Raw genomic sequence first — 23,877 nt, 5'->3', positions numbered from 1 at the left:
GCTAAAAGCTCGAGTGCTAAGAGAAATGAATAGCTAACTTGCAAGTAGGTAAAGTACCTTCACAGAGTAAACACTCCAGACAATCAACTACCTGAACCACAAGAAAATCAGCAGTGCTTTACCTTATTCCTCCCAGGTATCTCTGTTTCTGCAGTGGGAAAGGCTTAGGTTGTACACATCTGCACCATCAACTATGGCTGCAGATTCCTTCCTAGAGAATATACCTGGGACACTGAGTGATGCTGGTGTCTCCAATCTGTAAGTACCATTACATCCAAACATTAATTAATTATATTTTTCTGTTTCGGTCTTGAATTGATACCCATAAGAGTGCAAGTTGTTTTAAAATCAAATGTCTAATGCCATCTTTTGCTGTTGGATCAATACCTAGGCAGATCCTAAGGACAGGCCTGCATCACTTGAGCTCACCAGTAGACAGTAGAAGTAGGTTATAATGCCTGGACAGCAGTGGAAAATGAGAGAGATCACTAACAGCAGAGAAACAACAAGACTGAGTATTTTTGGTCTCAATTCAAAAAGGAAAATGTCAACAGTCTACTTAAAGCACCTCTATTCTCATTTTCTCAACCTCTGTATTCACATCTTCCCCCATTTTGATGTTATCTGCCTTTTCTCCAAAACATGTTCCTAATCCCAAATGCAATCTCACATTGCCACTTTCTCTTTTTTCTTCCCTTTGACTCGCCTTGACTCCGCCCCGCCATATGAATTTACGGCCCAAAAGAAGTCACGGCTGCTTCCACGGCAAGACATAGAATCATCTATCAGAAATTTGTATTTCCCAACTCACCTGAGAACAACAGCTTTGCTTAGTGATGTGAAATTGGTATGCATGTCTAAAATTAACAGTTCCAGAGCACACTCACTACAGTCAGTTGTTAACAGCTTATTAATTACACATCAGGATGCCAGAAACAACTTACAGCCAAAACATAAGTTTTTACAACATACAGCAAAAGTCAGTGATGACATCTACCAGACTTTCACCCTCTATGGAACTTAATATAACAGCAGGAAAAAACCCACCTTTTCCAAAAACATCTAGAGCCAAAAGCTGGAGAGAGCAGTGCCCCCTCAGATACCACATGCAAAATGTTTATAAAGTGAAGAGTGAATGAAGAATTGAGACACTGTAGAGGAGATAGCCAGGACTGTTTGCCAATAAGGTACAGGAATAGATCACTGCAGAGAAAATAATTTCCTTCAGTGTCATATTTTTGGGAAGAAGAGATCAATCACATACACCAGTATGTACTAAAAACATAAACAGAACTAAGAGGTCCGCAAACAAAATGCAAAGGAGGAGTCAATGTTTAGTGGCAACACCTACCTACTTGAACGACTCCCCAGAAATCTAAATAGCACACATTCATTAACTGAGTCATCACAGACAAACACATCTCATTTTTTAATTCTGGAAGACTCTAGCCAAATGTGATTGATTTGTCCTTCTACTGGTCCTTGCCCTTTTGTGGTTCTGCAGAGACATTGGAAACTGGCAATAACTCACCACATACCTCAGAGAGCTTTCTTGTTTTTGGAAATCTCCAGGCAGTGTGACATTTACATTTATTATGGCTGGTTCTGGGCATTTAAGGATGAAAACAATTAAAGTATATTTTCAAGGGATATGACGAACGAGCATTTGTACTCTGGCCAATTTTTCAGACTTTCACTGAAGTACACCACTATGTTTCACCTTTAACTGCTGTTGTCTAAACAAGATGATTTTCCAGTATCCATGTGGGCAGGCTGACTGATGAGAAGGCCTTTAGGGTTAAATGTCATCAGTATAAACTATGAGGTCTCTTTCTTGGACAAATTCAGCCCCCACACTCACCGACGAAAATTCAGAGTCAGTGCTGAAATCCATAGAGTTAATTTTGACCCCCACCAATCTAAATGCTAGTTCTCTGTCTCTCTGCAGTTCTCCCTCTTGCTCAGAAAGGTGTTTTGACTTTACAGTGGACATCCTTCAATAGCAGCAAGTTGCTTTTGATTTTCATGTGACTTTTAGTACTCTCACCAATCTACGGCCACCAGAGTGATGAGGATTATCTGCACCAATGCTGGGCTGATGCAGAGCACCTGTTTCTTCATACCTCTGGATTATATTTCCATTAGCAGAAGCAGGGACTAAAGTAACAGAGGGTATGCTAGGGAAAGAACAGCATTTTGCTCTCTTGACTACTCTCTTCCCTCCATATTAATAATGGAATTAAGTTTCCATAGTTGCAATGTGCCACAACAATGTAGCTGCACACACATAAGCGTTCTGGTCGGGGGAGGTGAAGTGAGCTAACTGGGGACATCGAGATTGGAGACAGCCTGGGCTGCAGTGGTCATGCACAGGTGGAGTTTGCAGTCCTGAGATATATGGATCAGGTAAGAAGTAAAGTTAGGCCACTGAAATTTATGAAAGCAAAATTCCAGCTCTTCAGAGAGATAGTCAGTGGGATCCCCTGTAAGACTGTCCTCAGGGGTAGGGGAGTGGAGGAGAGCAGGCAGATCTTTAAGGAAGTCTTCCATAGAGCACAAAAGCTGGCAATACCCAGGAGCAACAAATCAGGCAGGGAAGGCAAGAGAGAGGCATGGCTGAGTAGGGAACTGCTGGTCAAAGTAAAGGGGAAGAAGCAAATGCACAGGCAGTGGATATAGGGACAGGAAACCTGGGAAGAGTACAGAGATGAAATACAGCTGAGGAAGGCCAAGGTGAAGCTGAGCCTAGCACGGGATGCAAAGAATAACAGGAAGGGCTTCCACAGGTACATAAACCAGAAAAGGAAGGTCAAAGAAGGTGCACCCACCCCTGATGAACACTGGTGGAAGACTGGTAACAATGGATGAGGAGAAGGCTGAGGTACTCAACATCTCTTTTGCCTCAGTCTACAGTGTTGACCTCTCTTCCCACACCTCTTGAGTGGATGGACAGAAGGATGGGACTGGGGGAGCAAAGTGCTCCCCACCGTAAGTAGAGATCCCATCTGAGGAACTTGAGTGTACGTAAGTCTATGGGACCTGATGAAATACATCCCAGGATCCTGAGAAAACTGGCTGATATAGTTGCCAAGCCACTCTCCATGATATTTGATAAGTCCTGGCAGTCAGGTGAAGTCCCAGGTGACTGGAAAAAGGGAAACATTGTGCCCCTCTTTAAAAATGTAGAAAGGAGGATTCTGGGAACCACTGACCTGTCAGTCTCACCTCTGTGCCTGGGAAGATCATGGAACAGATCCTCCTAGAAGCCATGCTGAAGCATGTGGAGGACAGGGAGGTGATCTGAAACAGCCAGCACAGCTTCACCAAGGCCAAGTCCTGCCTGACCAACCCAGTGGCCTTCTATGATGGGGTGATTCCATCAGTGGACAAAGCTCCCCAGGGAAGTGGTCATGGCTAGAGATGTCATTTATCTGGACTTCTGTAAAAAGTCTTGGACATAGCTCCCCTCAACATCCTTCTCTCCAAACTGGAGAGAGATGGATCTGGTGGGTAGACTGTTAGGTGGATAAGGAATTGGTTGGACAGTCACATCCAGAAGGTGGTGGTCAATGACTCAGAGTCCTGGACATCAGTGACAAGTGGTGTCACTCAGGAGTCCATATTGGAACCTGTGCTATTTCATATCTTCATTAATGATGTAGATGGAGTGAGCGCATCTTCATCAAATTTACAGACGACACCAAGCTCAGTGGTGCAGTTGACACACCTGAACAATGGGATGCCATCCAGAGGGACATAATTGCAGCCTTCCAGAAGAACCCTACAAGGAAGATGGAGAGAGACTTTTCCAGGGTCATGCAGTTCAAGAATTGGGCAACACTCTCAGGCACACAGTGTGATTCTTTGGGTTGTCCTGTGCAGGGACAGGAGTTGGATTTGATGATAGTGATGGGTCCATTCCAACTCAGGACATTCTATTATGATTCTAAATGTCTTCAGTTTACTTCAGGATGGTATTACTCAGGTTTTGGAGAGTCATCTACTCTGTGTACAGCTGTGTTGGAGTCTCTCTGAGATTTTTTTATTCTACTCCTTCCTGGCAATTATTGCATATCAAAGGCCATAGGGATGAAGAATAAATTAGTTGGCAAGATTATTTTCTAAATTAATTTCACAGAAAAAGAACCATTTCCTGAAAAAGCCTACCATTACCCTCTAATACTGCTGCATGGAAGGATCATATATACATTCCCTATGTCCCATTAAAGATGGTCTTCCAGCTGAGCTAAACTTACCACTGGAAGTGGTTTGAGCTAGTTCAGAACTAAGGTACTCACATGAATCTTTCCATAAGTGGAGTCCCACAGTAGTAACGTTGCCCCAGTTGTGATCTGGAAAAGTGTAATTGTTCATCACCTTAAAGCAGCCTTTCCAAACTCAATGCCAGGGACCCTGCTACCTTGCTAAAGAGGAGCTGGATCCGAATCTCTCTTCCACTAATTCCAAACATTTACTGAAATATGTGTAAATGAACTGAATGTGTGACCTCAAATTCCCATTTCAAGCCTCTTCACAAAGTCTGACTGAGTTTTCAAGCTGCTGTTCAGCAAAAAATGCAAATGAAGGCTTAGAGGCCCAGCACAACTGAGCTCTGTGTTCATCAGTCCTTTAATGTACACCAAATGGTCTTTGTGGTTCAAAATCATTTCATGCAATGCTAAGCAATGCCCTCACCGTTGCTTTTGCTGACTTGCAGAAAGCCAGTGGAATGCCAGGCTGCCACCATCAGAACATCTGCTTCATTGGAAAAGTATTTCAGCAGGCCATGCCTTGTAACAAATGATGTGACCCTGGAAGGCCAACAGCAGCACTCCTGTGGGCAAACAGCTCGCCAAAGGTCAAAGCCACCCAATGCTTTGGGATCACCAACACCATTTCTGTCCACTCCACCCCTACCCAGAGTCTTAGAGCTGCAATGGATAAATGAAAAAATACATCACTGATAATCAATCTTCTGCCAGTAAAGAAGGAGAGAAGGGAGGAAAGGAGAGGAAAGGAGAGGAGAGTGGGAATCCAGCTGTGAAGCTATTTACTCTGCCACTGAAAACAAAGCTATTCCCAGAAGCGCCACTTAGTTTGCCTCAGTCAGAGTGATCTGGGGTAGCAAAATGTGTGATGTAAACTATTTCAGTTATGAAACAGCTTAGAGAGTGCTTATACAAACAGCCTTACTAGCATAGTGATACCTGTCCATTTTAATTTACAACCTTCCCCAGAACAGTCCCTCACCCTCTTTTTTTTTTAAAGGAGTTACTAATTCTTTTAATCTTTTAGACTGTGAATTCTCCTAAAACACAAACCACAACTGCTTTTGTAAACTTTTTGTTCCATTCACAATGCAACGTCAATAAAACCCCAGTGAAGTAAAACAGTGCAAGCATTCCAATTTTTCTAACAACACAAACAGCATCAAAAAGATTTGGGATCCTGTTCATCTACCTGGGACGTTAGTAGTCAGTAGACACTCTGTTGCTACAGTTAGAGAAAGGTCCTGCTCCCATTGTTACAGCTATTGCCTTTTGAAGGGAAATGACAGTGGCACTCTTTCGAATGGTAGCATTTTACAGCAATTTAGCTTCCTGCCTAAAGAAGGCAAATTGGCATGAAAATTACCTTGAAAGCACAGTCACATACACAGAGTTTTCATATATATACACACACACACATATTTATACACATACACGCATATATGTTGGCATTTTCAGTACAGCCATGACATACAGCGTATCAAAGGCCACAGGGATGAAGAACAAATTAATTAGCAAGATTATTTTCTAAAGTAATTTCACAGAAAAAGAACCATTTCCCAAAAAAGCCTACCATTACCCTCCAGCTGCTTCTTTGATGAGCAGTGCAGCTGATTTCTACCTTCATTCTTATCTACCTTCCATGAAAGCACCACTGAGGACACCTAATGAAGAATGCTGGGTAATTCTGGCATTACTGGATTTTTTGTTATTTATTTATTAGACATGAGAGCTGTTATCAGCAAGCAGCCAGGTGAGTCAAATCAGATAAAGCATTATCTGATTCCTGTGCTATAAATCAGATTTTAATAGAGAAAAGATCTGTATCCCTTTGGGAATGGAAAGAATATGTTTATAATGTGTTCTGAGTATGTGCTACACAATAGCAAGTATGGATAAAAATATTTTCTCTAATCAATTTTCCACTTTCTTCTCCAAGTTCTTTCACCCATAAGATGAGAACTAAAATAAATGAAAATTCTGTTTGTGACAAGTGCTAGCAAATAACTAAGATAAGCATGCATAAAAGCATGTATACATGCTGCATTCCAAAAAGACATACAAAAAATACTGAATTCTTTAATATTAAGAGACATCATTGTTTCTCTGCTAGCAGAATGACATATAGATTTCGGGTTTATCTAATTCAACCACTGAAATGAGACCTTTGGTAGCCTACTCTTAACCTCAATACAGCTTCTGTCCTAGGTATTTATCCTTGTCTTTTTCTATTCAGAACCTATGAAGTATCTATCCTGTAGACTGGACACAGATAACGTTTGACTACCTCTTGAAGGTTTTACAAATTTTAATTGGCAGAGTAATCTCAGATGTGCTCAGACAGAAATTGGTGTTAAACATTAAAAACCTTGAGGCAAAGCCAGCTCTTTTTTGTACTGCATTGTTATTTGAATTTTGATTTGCTGGAAATCACTGTTTGCAAAAATGAGGGCTCCCCTACCATCTAATATATCACTGTTTGAAGTAAAATTCTGAAATTAGTTTACTGCCCAGTTACCTAAATATTCTGAGGGCTCAAAAATTACTTTTTAAAACTCAACTGTTAGGTCACATCCAATTAATTCCATAACAAACTGAACGAACAGGACTTTCATGTCATGTTTGGCTTAAAAATTCCATTTCTTTTATGATTTACACATAAAAATGAATTTATAGCCACAAAAAATTATTTACTGAGGTTTACAAAGGTGTGTGCTCAGATTGCTGTTAATGAATGAACAGGTAAAGCTCTGCCACTGCCAGCCATCAGCAGCAAGGCTGATGTCCATATCACACTTCAGTATCTATTCTCATTATTCTACTTCTCCCCAGGTGCTGAGAAGCCTTTGCTTCTCCATCCCAATTTACAGGAGGATTAATATTTTTTAAAGTAACTGCAAAACTACAGGCAGCACAAAAGTGCTTTAACACAACAGAAGCTAGTACCAAACTTAAGCTTTCAGAATGTAGGTCCTATTGATTAGGGAAAAAATCCAACCAAGTCACAACTAACCACATGCTGTGTTGGAGCTATTGGCTTCCCTTCTGGGGAATGTAACTGCACTTTAATTTTTCAATCAGTGTCTGAACAATAAATTTATTCAAAGGTTATTCTGGATTTGGATGAGTGAAAAGGTTAGCTCTGGTCACTTGGGCAAGAGAGCAGTTTCAGGTTGTGATGACCTTGATGTCTCAGATAGATTGAACCTCTTCAAGGAAGACCAGATCATTTTTTTGGTTTTGCAGATATATCTGTGATTAACATGAAGAAATAAATGAAAGAACTTCAACCTGGGAGAAACTGAGACCGAATACACAGCCTGTAATGGGATGCAATATGCACATCACTAAGGAAAACACTGTAAAGGTCTGGTCTCTTTCCTACTGGAAAATGAGAACAAGGGCAGGGAGAAGCAGAGATGATGGTGTCATGTTCAGATGAAACAAGCAGGAAACAGTCACATAATTACTTTTTTTGTCCCCCAGAAAAAGATAAAAAGAAGATGAAATGAAGCTTAATAAAAATTCCCCTAGGTCCACATCTAGTTATGATCACCATTTAAGAAACTGATATCTTAACCCAACCCTAGAGAGAAAAAAAGTATTTGTTCCCATTGCATCTCCCCCCTGCATCCTCCTCCAGCTGGCACAGCTGACTAGCAATCCCTTTAGCTTTAGCAGATAAGGCAATCATAATTTAGCAGTAACAAAGTAATGTGATTTGTGGGAGCAGACAGACCATCTTTAAAACCAACTTCCTAATGAGCACCTTGTAAACCTGACAAAATCTATGGAATTAAACTGAAGAAAATTTTGTTGTATCTAAAAAACAGCTTTTTCAACTAATAATAAAAACCAGAAGAAAGGGCTGCAACCTCATTGCATCTACCACGTTTTGACCCACACAGTAGCCTTTTGCAATACGACACAGGATTCAGAGATGCTTCCTTCATTTACATGAGGCTGATTTGAGCTTCTTGCACCTCATTCTGAAGGATAGAATGTTTTCTGAGAAATCAGTACCTCAGTGCAATGGGCCACAGAACTCGCTGGATAACAGCAGATGAGCAGATGAAAATTCAGTATCTTATTTGTCAACTGTATTTATACGTACAAATGAAAATATCTGACTCTTTTTCAAATTAAGGGAATATCTATTACACAATACATTCAGCTCTTCCAATCCAGTTTAAAAGGACAGAAGCATTGCTAGCCAGACAGCTCTTCCTATGGCAATTCCCCAAAATCCAAAACTAATGCCATATTTATACCTTTTATCATTAATGAGCTACTAATGCATACCACCACCTTTATTGCTCAAACTCTCAGTGGAACCAGCAGATGTTCTGCTGGCTGACACAGTGGGTCAATCTCAGATTAATTCCTCACCAGTGAAAGCACTGTACTGTGAACTGTGAGAACAGCATGCCCTTTCTGCATGGAATGGCTCTAAAGCCTGGACATGTCCATCGGAGTGAGACTAGAGCCCCTCAATTACTGCTTTGCTCCCACTTAAGTTTTTCTTCATTGAAAATATCCCGTTACTTTCCTGTGCAAATACATCCCAAATGACTCAGTGTGGGAGAGAAAGAGGCACGAGGATGAAGGTTGTTTCAAGTTTTTTTTGGTCATGAAACCTCCTTTCTCTACAGATAAATGTCCCTGGTTCTAGATCAAATGCACTCTTTTCCACTTTAAAGTAAGAAAAAGGATCTATTCATTCAGGGTTGAGAAATAGACAATATAAATGAAGCAGTTCAGGTGAAGTGAGGCAGTTTTAATAATCTGTATCACATTATTATTTGTCTGTTGTAACTTTATGGCTTATAAGCAGGAGTTTAGACACTCATGGCTTCTTCTCCCTGGAGGGCAATGTATCAAGATGGTAATGTATCATGACCTCAACAAATGTTCTGTTTGAAGAGCACAATGACTCCCAAATGGAAAATGTGTTTCTGCCTGTGATATCTCAGGTTTAAACATATTTCTCTTGCTTTCATGCGAAAACCCCTTCATTTCTAGGAAAAAAATGGCCTGGCCAGGATTCAATGCCATGCTTCACCTTCAAACTTGTAAGGCCCTTCATCACTGGTGAAGCTGCTCTAAATGTAGGGTCAGGACCATGTCAAACCCAGCATCTCAGAGGTGTCTCACTTACTGAGGTTCCACTTAAGTCCTGTCGTGGTCACATTCTCGCAGGGGTTCCCAATGGGGATGAGGCCACACCAGGAGCCCTCCAGTCCTGTGTCCACATGCAGCTTGTGCTTGCCCTGCAAGACAGAAGTGTTTCTGGAGTCAGTTATTGCCAGGCACCCAGATGGTATTTGATCTCAGACATTGCAAATAAAAGAGAAGGCACTTGGAGACAGGTGCAGAATGTCCCCCAAGGGCTCAGGGATATTTGGTTGCAGCAGGAAGTCAGGCCATTGATGTTTACAGAAGGAGGAGAGATGTGTGCTTAGGTTCCAGACTTTAAGGCTTTCAAAAGTTTGTTTCTGGGCTTTTCTATGCAGAATCTAGCTTTGCTCATTCTTCCCTGGCATTATTTGATTAGGCCGTTCTGCCAAAGCTAGGCTCTTTATTCCTGTGAAATGAAAGCATCCTGATCCATTCACTCATTTTTCCCTCATCCAAACAGCTGTGTTTCACTTCCTAAACAGTGCTAGTTAAAGTGCCACTGAAGCGCCTCAATTATTTTGACATCATCTGTAAAATTTCATGTACTTCTCCAGGCATGTACTCTTCCCAGAAGGAGGAATCCATGCAGAATCTTAACTAGGTACTAGAGAAATTAACCTAAATATTTAGAGTAACATGCTTACACTAAGTAATGACAAAAACTGAAAGTAAAACATATTTTTACATCCAAGATAAATATATCCAGTAACTAACAAGCTCATGGGATGCAACAGCTATTAATGATGACATATTTGTGATAAGTCTCTTAATCAGCACTTAGAGACTCTGTGTGAACATCATATGAAGAGTTACAAGGAAGAGTAGATAGAGGAAATCTTTAACAGAATGAAAAAAAGTGCTGAGTGTTACAGTTCTGGCACAATCTGTGTTCTAAGAAACTAAGAAAGTGTTTATGGAAACTAGTGACAAGAAAGCAGCAAATGCAAAGTAGTGACAAATTCAGTGGAGAAATCATCCTCTGGTCTCTTCTACACAGATAATTTATTCCTTCAAATAAGCCTGGGCTTCATGTGAGAGAAGCTTAAGATTCTTCGAAATAGAGGATTTTTTTTCATTTTATTCTCTTGTGGATGCAGGCAAGCAAAACTCTTGCACATGTCTTTAACACACAAATTCTTCATCATTATAAATAAAATCAGATATGCCTATTTATAAATATACCAAAATCAAAGGACCCTATGACTACTCAGTGAATACTTTGTTAAGCAAGAAACCAAAATTTTATAACAAAAGAAATAAAGGACAGTTGAACCATAAAACCCAAGTAAATGTCCCAAGCAGCAAAAACACTGTCTCACAAATTTTCTTCGAAGAATGCATTTAAGCTTTTTTCTCCTACCCTGTCCTGTCGCCTGCTCATTTCACACTCTCTTGCAAATACAAAGTCACTAGTTAGAAAGCCAAAACTGTAGGCAAAATATCTTATTGCTGAGACGTTGATGTCTGAGGCATTCAACAGCCTCTCCAGTTAATGCCAAATGCATTATGAAGAAACAACTTCAATACATGTCATGCTCTCAGTTAACAAATGAACCTTGGAAAAGCTGTCAATTAGGGAATATCAGATTGCATAGCTTAAGCCTATTTGATTGTTTGCAGAGCAACAAGAAAACCAATACAATATTATCTGTCTTCTCAGTGTGTCCAGCTTCACGTGGTGATGAGCCATGTATATCTGTAGTGGTTGTGAATGCTTGTCTGCCAAATTCAGAGGTGTAACAAATTCAGGCTTGATAAGCTTTTAGCTAGGCAATAGGCCGTGCCACTTCTCTCTCGCAGCATGGAGGGAGGAGGAAAGGAAGAGGAGAGCTAAAAGTGCAGCTTTCTCATGATGCAATTACAGATATTGTCAATAATGAAGCTGATGATGAAGGAGAAGTGAAGGGGTGGGGCTGTCTGATCCCAATGAATGTACATATTGCTGCTCAGAGCTACTGCAGGAGAGGAGCAAACTCACCATATTAATCAATTAGTAAAGGAATGTGAAAAGCAGATGAGAAAGTAGCTGGCCCCACAGAGAACCTCAAGTTCCACATTCTCAAAGTCTGTGTCTAACTACTATCAGGTTTGCATTTTCTATTTTACGACATTCTGGCCCAGCTTGCAGATAGGGAATCAATTCAGTAGAAATTTATGCAGGAAGCTGTCTTCCTGTGCTCATGAAATAAATCTTTAAAACAAAAGATGCCAATACCAGAGGCTCACCAATATCTAGGATTTTATCGGGAGTCTTTCAATGTCTAGTACCTCCCTAAAATCCCAGTTCACACGTTCCAATGATTATGTGAGAACAAGTGACTTTCTTCCCTAAAAGGACATTTCCTAGCACCCAGCTGTTAAAAGAAATTTCAAATTGGGAGCCCAAAGAGCTAAACCCAAGGCAGCAGGTGAACAGGAATATTGAAATGCAAATTATTTTTTAAAAAAAACCCCTCTCAACTGTCAGGCCAAACTTGTGTTTAAGGGATTGGTTCAATAAAATAACAGAAGTCAGCTTTTAAGGCTTTTCTTTAAATAAATTAATAAGGGATCTTAATATTACTGGGGATAGAGGGAGCAGAAAAGGGAAATGAATGTTGGGAAAGAACCAAACAAATTACAACTAACCCACTCATTTTTGCCAAAAAAGGTTAACCAGCCAATGCATCTGTACAGTAAAGCTCTAAATTCAAAGCACTGTGAACCTGCCACGAGGGAAATTCAGTTCTCAAGCTTATTTCCAATTTTTTGAGTACAGATCTCTCAAAGAAGCAAGATGGAACTGGTATTTGCAGGAAGAAGGGAGGATCAGAGCTTGTAATTTGCAAAATACAAGTAACAATTTCTTCTCTTTAAGTCTGTGTGATTAAAGGAACAAATATGTACTGTCGCTTAAAATATCAAACTGTTTTCAGTTTCCGCAGAACTCAAATTTCCAAAACTAGGTTTAAAAAGAAAACTGAACTTTGACTAAATAAATCCCTCCTTATATTTTTTTGCCTCTGTAGGAGGTAACTGAAATATTTTCACATTTAACTTAAGAATCAAATATTACCATGTTTGAATGTTCCTGGTGATGAAAGAATGGCAAATAATACAACTGCATTGATTTTTATCTTATTAAGTCAGTTTTGAAAAACATTGATCAATCTTCAGCATTGATTTTTTTTTCCTTCATTTTGTCTTTGATGCTGGGAAGTAAGATCAATTTCTGAGTTCAGCAATAAGAAGAAAATGTCAGAAGATATTTTTAAGAATGCTTTATCCACATAGGTTAAACTTTTCCTTTTGATTCTAATATCGTGTGTTATAAGAAAGTATTTAAGAAGCAGTGGTTAAATACACCCCCACTCCAACACTCTTTTTGCTGAGGAAAGATCTAAAGACACAGTTGTGATTTGCCACATCTAACTGAAATGAATAGAAGTCTGACTGCCAGGAACTCATATACCTAACCCCACTCAAGGTTGTGAGACGCTAAAATCCTTAGCCCAAAATCTGCAAGCTGAAAGCACATCAACAGCATCAAGACAAAAGTGATAGCTTCTCTGTGTGCATGGATACCCCAGTACAGAGAAAATTACATCTCCAAGTGCTTTTCAGACCATTTTGAATAGATGTGTTGCAGGAAATGTACACTCTAAAATAGATATCAAACAACAAAATTTTATGAAAGAGAGACAGAATGGGGACTAATCTTCAGTAACGCATTCTGAAGGGATCTGAAGGAGGGAAACCTGGTACTTGTCAGGCTGAAACGGAACACTGTGGAGAAGCATAAAGTCAGTTAACAAGATGCAAGGAAAGAATAAAGAATTAAAATTAAGATTTGAAAAACAAATTAAGAAAGATATAGTAAACAGATCTTGGAAACTGCTGAAGAACTAAGATGTGAAAGGTAATGGGGAAGGAAAAGGAATGAGTTACCAGATTAGAGGACAAAGCCAACTTACTCTGATCTTTAGGCTACTCTGATAGTTTGTCCAATATAAAGAAGTCAACTGAATAATTTAATTACTAGAAATCACTGATTTTCTAAAAGGTATACTCTCACCCGTGCTTGCTGTGAGATCTGGGACTACAGAGAAACAAGATTTCTTGAGATCTGACCAACTGCTCTATGATACCTCCTCCACTAGCTAGATCTTGTTTTCCATGATCTTCTGATAAAACACCTTTTTTATATCAGCTTTATTTCTATGATTACTCCATAGATGGCAGCACACACTTGAAAGCAACAACAGCAGCAAAAACCTAAATACAGATGTCATAGTGTTACCCAGGGAAAAGGCAAAAACCACAATCTGTTTTAGTACATAAACACCTGGGTGCAGAAAATGGTATAGATACAGATAAAAGACTTGGGGAATGGGTGGAAATCAACACAATCACCAAGGACTGCAGCAGAGGGGAGGAAGAGAAAAGGAACAAGGATGAAACAAAGCTGAGAACATTTATGTTTAAAATCAAATATCATGACTGTCAATGAAGTAAAAACAAAGTTCCAGAAATATTTCCACTAATCATTAGTTGTGTAAGAGCTTGACTTAACGATAATAAAAGCTGTGAGGCTGAGATTTTGAGCAAGATAAACACAGCCAATTTTTCTAAAAGATGTACTCAAGAAGAGCCATTTTGTTATAACCTTAAAATATCATCAATTGTCTTTTCACACAAATACACACAGTGCCAAGTTGCTATTATGTGAATGCTATTCAGAGAACATTTCCTGAGCCAACCATGCTTCTTGTTGCTGTTGAAAATAAAAGTATCCACATTTCCAGCAAAAACTCGGAAGTCTATAAGCTCTCATATGTCATATCAATGACTGCTTAAACAAATAGAGAAAAACAGCAAATTCATTATACTTCAAAATAATATTGAAAACTGTTGGACCCAATCCTGCCGATCCCCACTATCAAAGTTTGTATTGTTCCTGTTTGAAATGGATAGACTTTAGTGTATCAGTTATTTGCAAGACAGAGCCCTGCCAAGGCTACCCTTCAAGAGGAGCCCTTAATAAAAAAATGACTTTATGGTGAATAAAATCCCAGGCAGGAAAGACAGAATATATTTTAATCATTATTAGACCCAATTAATGAACACATCTGTTTCAAACCAATTTAGGATAAGGGTACAGAAGCAAATCTCTGTGGAGATGTGCCAGTAAACCGGAAAGAGTTACTATACCCTGAGGTTATACATTTAAATGGTCACTACTGTGTATCTAATGTACAAATTATCCACAGAGAGCAAATGATTCCAGAATTTCACACATTCACACATGAACATCTACTACAGTCCTAGCAAAAACTGTCCTTAGAGTATACTACTCATGTAATAGCAAGGACATGTTTTACTGAGCACACAGTGTGAATCCCTTGTTCGCCCATCACTTGTTGCAGCATGTGCCTGTGAAACAATGCTCTATCTTCTGCAGTCCAGTCTATATGGGTGGCAAAACCCCACCAACCACAGGTGAAAAAAAATGTGAAAGTATATTTTCCTCAGGATATTGCAAGCAGTTAAAACTGACAGCAGCCTTTGTGCTAACATGCACACATAAAAAAGGATGACAACATTTTATCAAGCTAAAAAGATATCTGGGAATTCAAAAGTTACTTTTAAAGGGAGTTTCATCTGTTTAATTTCTTTTCACAGACATATCTTAAAGATTGACAAATGTCATAAATACTAACTGTTGTTCTACTCTGAACATCACCAAAATGAGAAACTCATTCTGTTGAGACTTCTCACTTGCAAATGAGATTCCACAGAGATTTCTCCAGTTTTCCACAAAGCAGGGCAAAATACACCACAAATACAGAGTGAAACTACAATAATCAAGAACTCACTGGTCTTTTTCTAAATTCAAGCAAGGCTTAGACTGGCCCAGTGTGACATTTTATCCTTGAGCTTGTGTGTTTGATGCCCTACCCTCAGCAGGCTCATCATTATAGGTTTAATTAGCATTTTTAGTGTTGCCTTAAAAAAATCAGAACCATTTTCTTTATATCCATTTATGAGACTACAGAGTATAATAGATTGCAGATAAGAGTGAAAAGTAGACAAGCTGCTGAAGATTTCATATTGCCTGTATAATTATTATGCAATGTTGCAGTTAAATTGTCAGCCTAGAGGGGCCTTTACTAAGGGCACTAATACTTTGCAATTCCTAAGTGATAAAAAATACAGCATAATCTTTCTCATTATGAATCAGTTCATAATAAATTTAGTGTCACTGACCTTTCTTTTTTGTGCATTTCTACAGGGGAAGAGTCTATAGGATCCCTTCTATCTAGACTATATTCTCTTATTTTCCTGGGTGTTAGAGAAGAGTGGGATGTAATTTAAAAGACAGGGTAACGTTCACCTAACTTGTGGGAAGAAACAATTTCTTGTTCTTAGCACTGAATCACTGAGTGTTGCTGGAAGGCACCTTTATGCTATGTAAGAATACACAACATTCAAATCTGTTTATCTGTTCCCAGGAGTCTTCCCAGACAAACTGTCAAATCTCCGTAGCTCTCTTACTTCAAACTCTCACTTGGAAATCTTCTGTACTGCATAAGTAGGAAGATGATCAACAGGCTGCTGGTCAACGCCTTCTTTTAGTTTCCTGTACTTCTCAATCTTGTACTTCTTGATCCCTATGATGCCATTGCTTTTTTATGTGTTATACAATGGCAGCAAATCACAAGCCCACAAATCCTCTCATATACCACCATTCTTTTAGTAGAACTGGCTTCATATTTTGAGGTTTCATGTTAGGATTAGGGGCTTCATAAAAGCCTGGCCTCTATAATTTCTTCAGTGCAAACAAACTGATGAACAGAATTCCTTTCATTGAGTGGAGGAATCTCACAAATGCTCTTTTCTCCCTTTCATTTCTGACTGTAACTTTCATATACCTCTAGGCAAGAAAGACAGAAGCTGGATGTAGCAACAAATGAACTGTGGAGACAATTTTGCACTCCCTCTTGACCTCTGCTACAGGAAGAAATAATTTGCTGTTATTATATTCATTGACCTACAATAAGAAACCATATCTACTTTCAGTAGACTATAGTTTCTGCTTTATAACAGCAGGCTTTGAAGACGTGTTATGCCCCAGATCTGGCGCTAGCAATGACTGACTGCTCCTGTCTACAATGACTGATTGACTGACTTCTTTCTACACCTGTGAAATTCAAGGACATGTTGCTCAGGTCAGGAAGAACAAATATAATAAAAAAACCTGCAGGCTGGCCCTTCAAATACATAATTTTTTCCTCATCTTTTTCCCCCCCACATGTTTCTCTTTTTCTTGCATAGCTCAGTAATCAGTTGGAGATTACAGTTCTCACAAAAATCCATTATTTTGTTGGAGGACGTGGTGGGGGAACAGAATATTGTACTGCCCAGAACTCCCCTTTCCTCCTTTATGAAACACACTTGGACAGGGGTGGGAAGTTTATTTGCAACAGCCACTTTGTAATGAAAGCTTCAGTCCCCTTGCACTTCAGTACAGATCTATCCATGTCATCACTGTCATCAGTGACAGATTTGACACTCAGAATACAGAGAAATATTCATAAGCACACTGAAATCATTCAGAGTAGGACAACCTGAGTCCTAAATATTTGACAGTCATTCCTTACCATAAACAAATACAGTCAGCCTGGCATCTTTTCTCACAGGAATTTGCATGCTGAATGCATGTTTCCAGCATCATATATGTCATCACAGTTACAGTTCTGAGAGAGCATCCAAAAGAAAGATTTATTTAAAATACCAAAAAGTACAAAAAATTGTATTGTATAGCAGACAATGAAAGAACAAAATACTCATGTGGCATTTACCTTCTTCCTTCCTTAGACTTAGGTGGAGGACCTCTTATAACCCCAAATGAGTATTCAAAATCATCAACATGCTGATAAGCATACTCAGCCTTTGCATAAAATGGTTAAGTAATAAACTTTTGGTGCAATGGGAGAAAAAGGTCAACAGAGTTGCCAACCTGGATTTTAAGAGACCAAACTTCAGCTACTCAAGGAGAATGTCCCCTGGGAATCTGCTTTGAAGGGCTCAGAGGATCAAAAGTGCTGGTCATTTGTGGACACTGACACAGTAAAGGGACCAATAGTATCAGCTGAATATTTGTAAGTCTATGGGGCCTGATGAGATTAATTCTGGAGTACTGAAGGAGCCAGCAGATATTATGGAAGGACCCTTCTAAATCATCTACCAAAGATCTTGGAAGCCTGGTTACATCCCCACTGTCTGGACACTAGCCAACAGTTCTGATTTACAAGTAGGGCATGAAGGAAGCTCCAAGAAACTACAGATCTATTTGACTAACCTCAATAGAATTATGGAGAAGATCCTACTGGGTGCTATTGTTTGAAAGACAATCCAATCATCAAAAGCCCAGTCAACATGAGTTCACAAAGGGAAAGTCCTGTCTAATTTGACACCCTTCTATGATAAGGTTATCTGCCTGGTGGATGAAGGGAAGGTAGTGGGTGTAGTTCTGCAGGATTTTAGCATGGTTTTTGATACTGTTCCCCCCAGCATCCTTCTGGACAAGCTGTCTAACTGACATGAGCAGGTAGGTGGTGCACTGGGTGAAGAACTGGCTGAAGGACCAGGCTTAAAGGGTTGCCATATGTAGGGCTACATCTGGCTGCTGACCAGTGATCAGTGGTGTTCCTCAGGGCTTAATTTTAGGGCCAGTTCTGTTCAATATTTGTACTGATGACCTGGCTACAGGAGCTGAAGGCATAGTTAGTAAGTCTGCAGATGAAACCAAACTGGGAGGTGCTGTTGGCTGTCTTAGGGGACAAGAGGCTTTGTAAGGGTATCTGGATAGATTGGAGCATTGGGCAATCACCAGTGGCATGAAACTGAACAAATGCAAATGCTGGATTCAGCACTTGGGATGGAGATATGAGACTAAACTGGGAGAGGAGTGGCTGGAGAGCAGCCCTGCAGAAAGGGATCTGGGGGAGCTGGCTGACAGGAGGCTTGACAGGAGGCAGCAGTGTGTGCCCTGGCAGCCAGCAGGGCAAACCTCATCCTGGAGTGCATCAAACACAGCATCACCAGCTGGTCAAAAGAGGTGATTGGATAATCACCTCTGTATTTAGTGCTGGTGCAGCCTCACCTTGAGTAGCATGTGCAGTTTAATTTGAAGGATGTGAAGATACTTGAATGTATTCCAAGGAGGGCACCAAGCTGGCAAAGGGGCCAGCAGACATGTCCTTGAGGACTCTGGTTTTGTCTGCTTTGGAGCAAAGGAGGCCAAGGGGCGACCTCACTGCTCCCCAACAGCTTCCTGGGGAGGGGAAGTGGAGATCGAGGTGCTGAGCTCTTCTGCCTGGTAACCAGTGCTAGGACATGTGGGAACAGCTAAAAGATGCATCCATCAGGGAAGGTGTCGGGGTCCCTCCCCTGCCATGTAGCCCTGGGAGAGGGGCCCTGAGGGGACAGACACGGGGTCTCCCTGCCCCTGCTCAGCCTCATTCCCCATTGGTTGGTTTGTGTTCCCTGCGCGGGCAGAAGGACCCTTGGTCCCGTGACTGGAACAGTTCCTGGGCAGAGCCCCGGCCATGCGGCTGGAGAAATAAACATCTCTGAAACAGCTAGCAAGATTCGGTCCATATATATTTCTTTTCCACGGGACTCCTTGTTTGATATGCGTGTTACAATATCCCCACTGTAGCAGGAAGGTTCAGACTTAATGTTAGCAAACATTTTCCTTACCCAAAGGGTGGTGAAATCCTGGAACAGACTTCCTGGAGAAGTGGTCAATGCCCTGTGCCTGTCAGTGTTGAAGAGGCATTTGGACAATGCCCTTAAAGCCATGCTTTAACTTTTGGTCAGTCCTGAAGTGGTCAGGTAGTTGGGCTTGGTGCTTGTTGTGGGTCCCTTACAGCTGACTTATTCTATTGTATTCTATGAAACTCTTTCAATTTACTGTCTGGTAATAAAATAGAACTTGAACCCATGAAAAAGGGGACCACAGCAGAACAAGTATATACCAAATACAGAGTAGTATAATGCAAGATGAAAAACATTGACAAAAAACCATAAAATATGGGTCAACAGAATGACAGATTGCTGTTAAAACTACACACGGTTCACCCTCACAAAAGCAGAAAGACTGGAACAAGTAATACTGCCTAGTCAGATCCTTTGACTCATACATATGGCATTTTCTGTATATAAAAATTTTAAGTCTCTTTCACATATTGAAAGTCAGGATGCATCTTCTGAAAAAGGAACTGAGCACTCCCATAAAACAGAAATTTGCTAGGCCAAACCTGTTTTAGACATTATTGATGAGACAGAAGAATAAAATATTTACCTCACAAAGGTATCAAGAAGAAACAAAAACAATCAAGAAGGAAAACATATAGCCAAATACTTGAAAAACCTAGAAGATAAACCATCAATTTCAAGTTATATAAAGTAGTAATAAACTTAAATAATACACAATCAAACGTTGCTTAAGGAATTACGTGCATTACTCTTGCATACTGGATTTCTTGCCTTCCTAAACTTCTCTAGCTACATTTCCCTCTTGGAAAGCTTGTGAATTCATGACTACTCCTTTATCCATGAAATGAGATGCTGTTGGGTTAGTACTAGGAGAGAATTGCAATCAAGACATCAAAGATTTCATAATCCTCTTGCTTGCCTGTTTTGGCTTAGCATGGCCTGGTTTTGGTAGGGGGGAGGCTACAGGGGTGGCTTCTGTGAGAAGCTGCTGGAAGCCCATGATCTGTCCCGGTCCTTATCTCAACCCATGAACCCTTCATTATATTTTTCTCTCCCCCACCCACCTGTAAGGGGGAGAGAGAGAGACGCTTTGGTGAGTACCTGGGATCCTGCCAGCATCAACCCACTACACTTGCCTTAAACCATTACCAGCCACAAGGCTGTGGAATTTTGCAGACCAGGAGAACTTCTCACAGAATGGGTCAGGTTGGAAAGGACCACAGTGGGTCATCTGGTCCAACCTCCCTGCTCAAGCAGGGTCATCCTAGAGCACATGGCACAGGACTGTGTCCAGATAGTTCTTGAATACCCGCAGTGAGGGACACTCCACAACCTCTCGGGGCAATCTGTTCCAGTATTTGATTACCCAAACAGTAAAGAAGTTTGTCATTGTACTATGGTGGAACTTTCCATGCATCAGTTTCTGCTGGTTACTGAACAAGTTATATTTCTTTAAGAAGAAGTCTATGCAGCAGCAGAGGAAGGTGTTGGAAAGTTCTTTTAACTTCAGCACTATAGTGTATAATCCCTATATTCGTCATTAATGCTTAGTTTTGTACCATGCAGTGCTTAGTACAAATACCAGAGATTAATGTGGCCTTGTGTTAATTCTCTACATCTGTGACTAATAGGTCGTGTGCCAGTCAATGCTTCCTTATTTACTTATATTAGTGATCAATATTTACTAGCAGATATCTTAGCTTTTAGAAAAAGGACTGTATGCCAGAACAAAGAATGATAAAGGAAACACATTACAACCTGATCCCATATTTGAAATAGCCTCAAGGAGAAAAGATTCATCAGAAGATCCAGAACCGCATCCAAACAAGTCCAGGGTAATAATTAGCATATATGCATAAATTCAGGAAATGTGATGAATATGTATTAGTTTCAGGAATATAACCTGTTCTGTTGGGTTACTGGGCAAGCATTCTTTGAGGAGAATTCCCCATGCATCCACCACTGCTAATAAAGTAATGTTGGCTTTCTAACCTAGCAAATTGGTTGGAGAGTTTATTTCCTGGTTTTTGCCTCTTGTCCTATTGTTTGGCACCACGGAGAAGAGCTGGATCCATCCTCTTTACACTCTCTCTTCAGATATTTATCCACATTGATAAGGTATCTCAGTGCTCTCTTCTTGAGACTGAACAGGCCCAGCTCCCTCAGCCTGTCCTCATAAGAGACGCTCCAGTCCCTTGATCATATTCGTACCCCTCTGCTGTACTTAGTCCAAGAGCTCCATGTCTCTCTTCTCCTGAGGAGCCCAGAACTGGACACAGCACTCCAGATGTGGCCTCACCAGGCCTAATTAGAGGGGCAGGATCACCTCTCTCGACCTGCTGGGTCTTCCTAATGCACCCCAGATACCATTGGCCTTTTTGGAAGGGGACACTGCTGGCCCATGGACAGCTTGTTGTCCACCAGGACCCACAGGTCCTTCCCTGCAGAGCTGCTTTCCAGCAGTTTTGCCCCCAGCCTGTACTGGTGCAGGGGGTTATTCTTCCCCAGGTGCAGGTCCCTGCATTTGCCTTTGTTTAATTTTAGACTGTTCTTCTCTGCCCAGCCTGTTGAGGTCCCTCTGAAGGGCTGCACAGCCCTCAGGGGTATCAGCCACTCCTTCCAGCTTTGTGTCACCAGTGAACTTGCTGAGGAAGCATCTGCCCCTCTCCCCAGGTCACTGACAAACAAGTTTAACAATACTGTGCCAGTACTGAACCCTGGGGACACCACAAGTGACAGGCCTCCAAACAGACCCTGTGCCATTGATTACAACCCTCTGGGATCTGCTGGTCAATCAGTTTTTAATCGATCTCACTGTCTACTCATTCAACCCACACTTCCTGAGTTTGCCTATGAGGATGCTGTGAGAGACAGAGTTGAAAGTCTTGCTGAAGTCAAGGTAGACAACACCCACTGCTCTCCCCTCATCTATCCAGGTAGTTGTTTCATCATAGAAGGCCACCAGGCTGGTCAGGCAGAATCTCCCTATAGTGAATCCATGCTGACTACTCCTGATCACTTTCTTGCATCCATGTGGATAGGCATGGCCTCCAAAATGAGGTGCTTCATCACTGACTGTCCAGTTGTTCCAGTGGGTCCTCCTTCTTGCTCTTTCTTGAAGACCAAGGTGACTTTTTCTTACTTCCAGTCCTCAGGCACCCCTTCTGATGGCCAGGGCCTTTCAAAGATGACCGTTACAGTGTCTGCCAGCTCTCTCGGCTCTCGTGGATGCATCCCATCAGGGTCCATGAACTTGTGGATGTCAAGTTGGCCTAGGTGTTCTCTAACCCAATCCTCCTTGACCGAGGGAAATTTTCTGCTAATAAAAAATACATTGTCTTCAACAAATCTCTGAGGACTACACATGGTACAAAAAGCAATTTGAAGGTATATTTTTGTCTGGTTTTAAAAGAACTAGCTAGTGTCTTGGGAATAAGAAGGGGAAAATATGGCTGTCAAATCTTAAGAGGAGAGACTTTGTATCCTCTTAAAATTAGGTGTCTATTTCCTAGTGTTGATTTTGGATGCTCAAATATTACACACTTACCTCCTCAATTTAAATTGTACATTATGGAGAATGAAATGCAATATATACAGGTATATTAATTTCCTCAGCTTTGGGTACGCTTATGAACATTTCAGCCAAATTTCATGCATTGAGAATTATTTATGATAACAGTAATTTTCATTATATTAAAAGAACCAAGCATGGGCATCTGTCAATGTATCTATCTATTTGTTCATGTTTCCATCTAATTTAGGGGGAAAAAATCTAAACCTACCTTCCTCCTGTTTAGGCCATCATCCCTTGTCCTATCACAGCAATTCCTGGTAAAACATCTCTTTCTGTTTTTCTTATAAGACCCCCTATATATGGAAAATACCACAAGAAAGTCTCCCCAGAGCCTTCTCCAGGGAGAGCTGAACAACCCCAACTCTTAGTCTTTTCCATAGAACCCATATGCAGAAAGCCATTTAGCTCAATATGATCTGAAAATGACTAATGAGGAAGAAAAGTTTTGAACTAGAACTTTCTCTCCAAACCACATGAACCCTATTTTTTTTTTAATTAATAGACAACTAAAACTGCCTGGAATATATTGCAACCTTGACTCGATCGACTGAGTTTCAACAGCGCCATCTCTACAAAAAATACCTAAACAATTTAAATGTGTTATCTTAGATTTTGAAACAGGCATAAATAAATATTCCTGGCTCTAAATAAGCAGCCCTTGAGCAGACACTCATGTTCACACACAGGATTTGCAGAGGGACCCTTTCCAGAATCAGGGCAAACAGAGATCACTGTTTCTCAAAAATGAGAAGCTGAGGATATGAAGCTCTTTTGAAATATTTTTATGATGGGTGTCTTAGTCCCTCCCCTATCCCCAGCTGCTCTTCCTACTCAGCAAATCCTTAAGAATCTGCTTCTTAACAGCCATGACTTGAGACGGGCCATAGAGAAGCCTACAAATGGTTCACTGGAAGGAGAGTCATGTAACCCTCCCGGTAAAAAACAACCACTTTCAAGGCTGTTTTCTTGTGGGGGTTTTGTGAAAAGGTCAGACTCATTCCTGACAGGCTACCAGAGTGGGAAACACTCCTGTATACATTCCTAGGCTACTGCTGGCTGCATTACACCACAGAGAAAGTTGGGGACATGGAACCA

General features: G+C 40.7%; 1 protein-coding gene across 2 annotated transcripts in view; it reads right to left on the bottom strand.

The window, feature by feature from the left end:
* TPK1 (thiamin pyrophosphokinase 1) overlaps positions 1–23,877 on the bottom strand; it is a 309,138-nt gene that overhangs the window by 53,910 nt on the left and 231,351 nt on the right. For both annotated transcript variants that reach the window (XM_082278078.1, XM_082278079.1), the window contains one exon: positions 9,427–9,538. In XM_082278078.1, coding sequence (XP_082134204.1) covers positions 9,427–9,538 — 112 coding nt within the window. The remainder of the gene's footprint in view (positions 1–9,426; positions 9,539–23,877) is intronic.

Source organism: Coloeus monedula (genome assembly GCF_965178545.1).
Source record: "Coloeus monedula genome assembly, chromosome: 1".
NCBI classification, from domain to species: Eukaryota; Metazoa; Chordata; class Aves; order Passeriformes; family Corvidae; genus Coloeus; species Coloeus monedula.
This window is presented reverse-complemented; position numbering and strand designations above follow the sequence as displayed.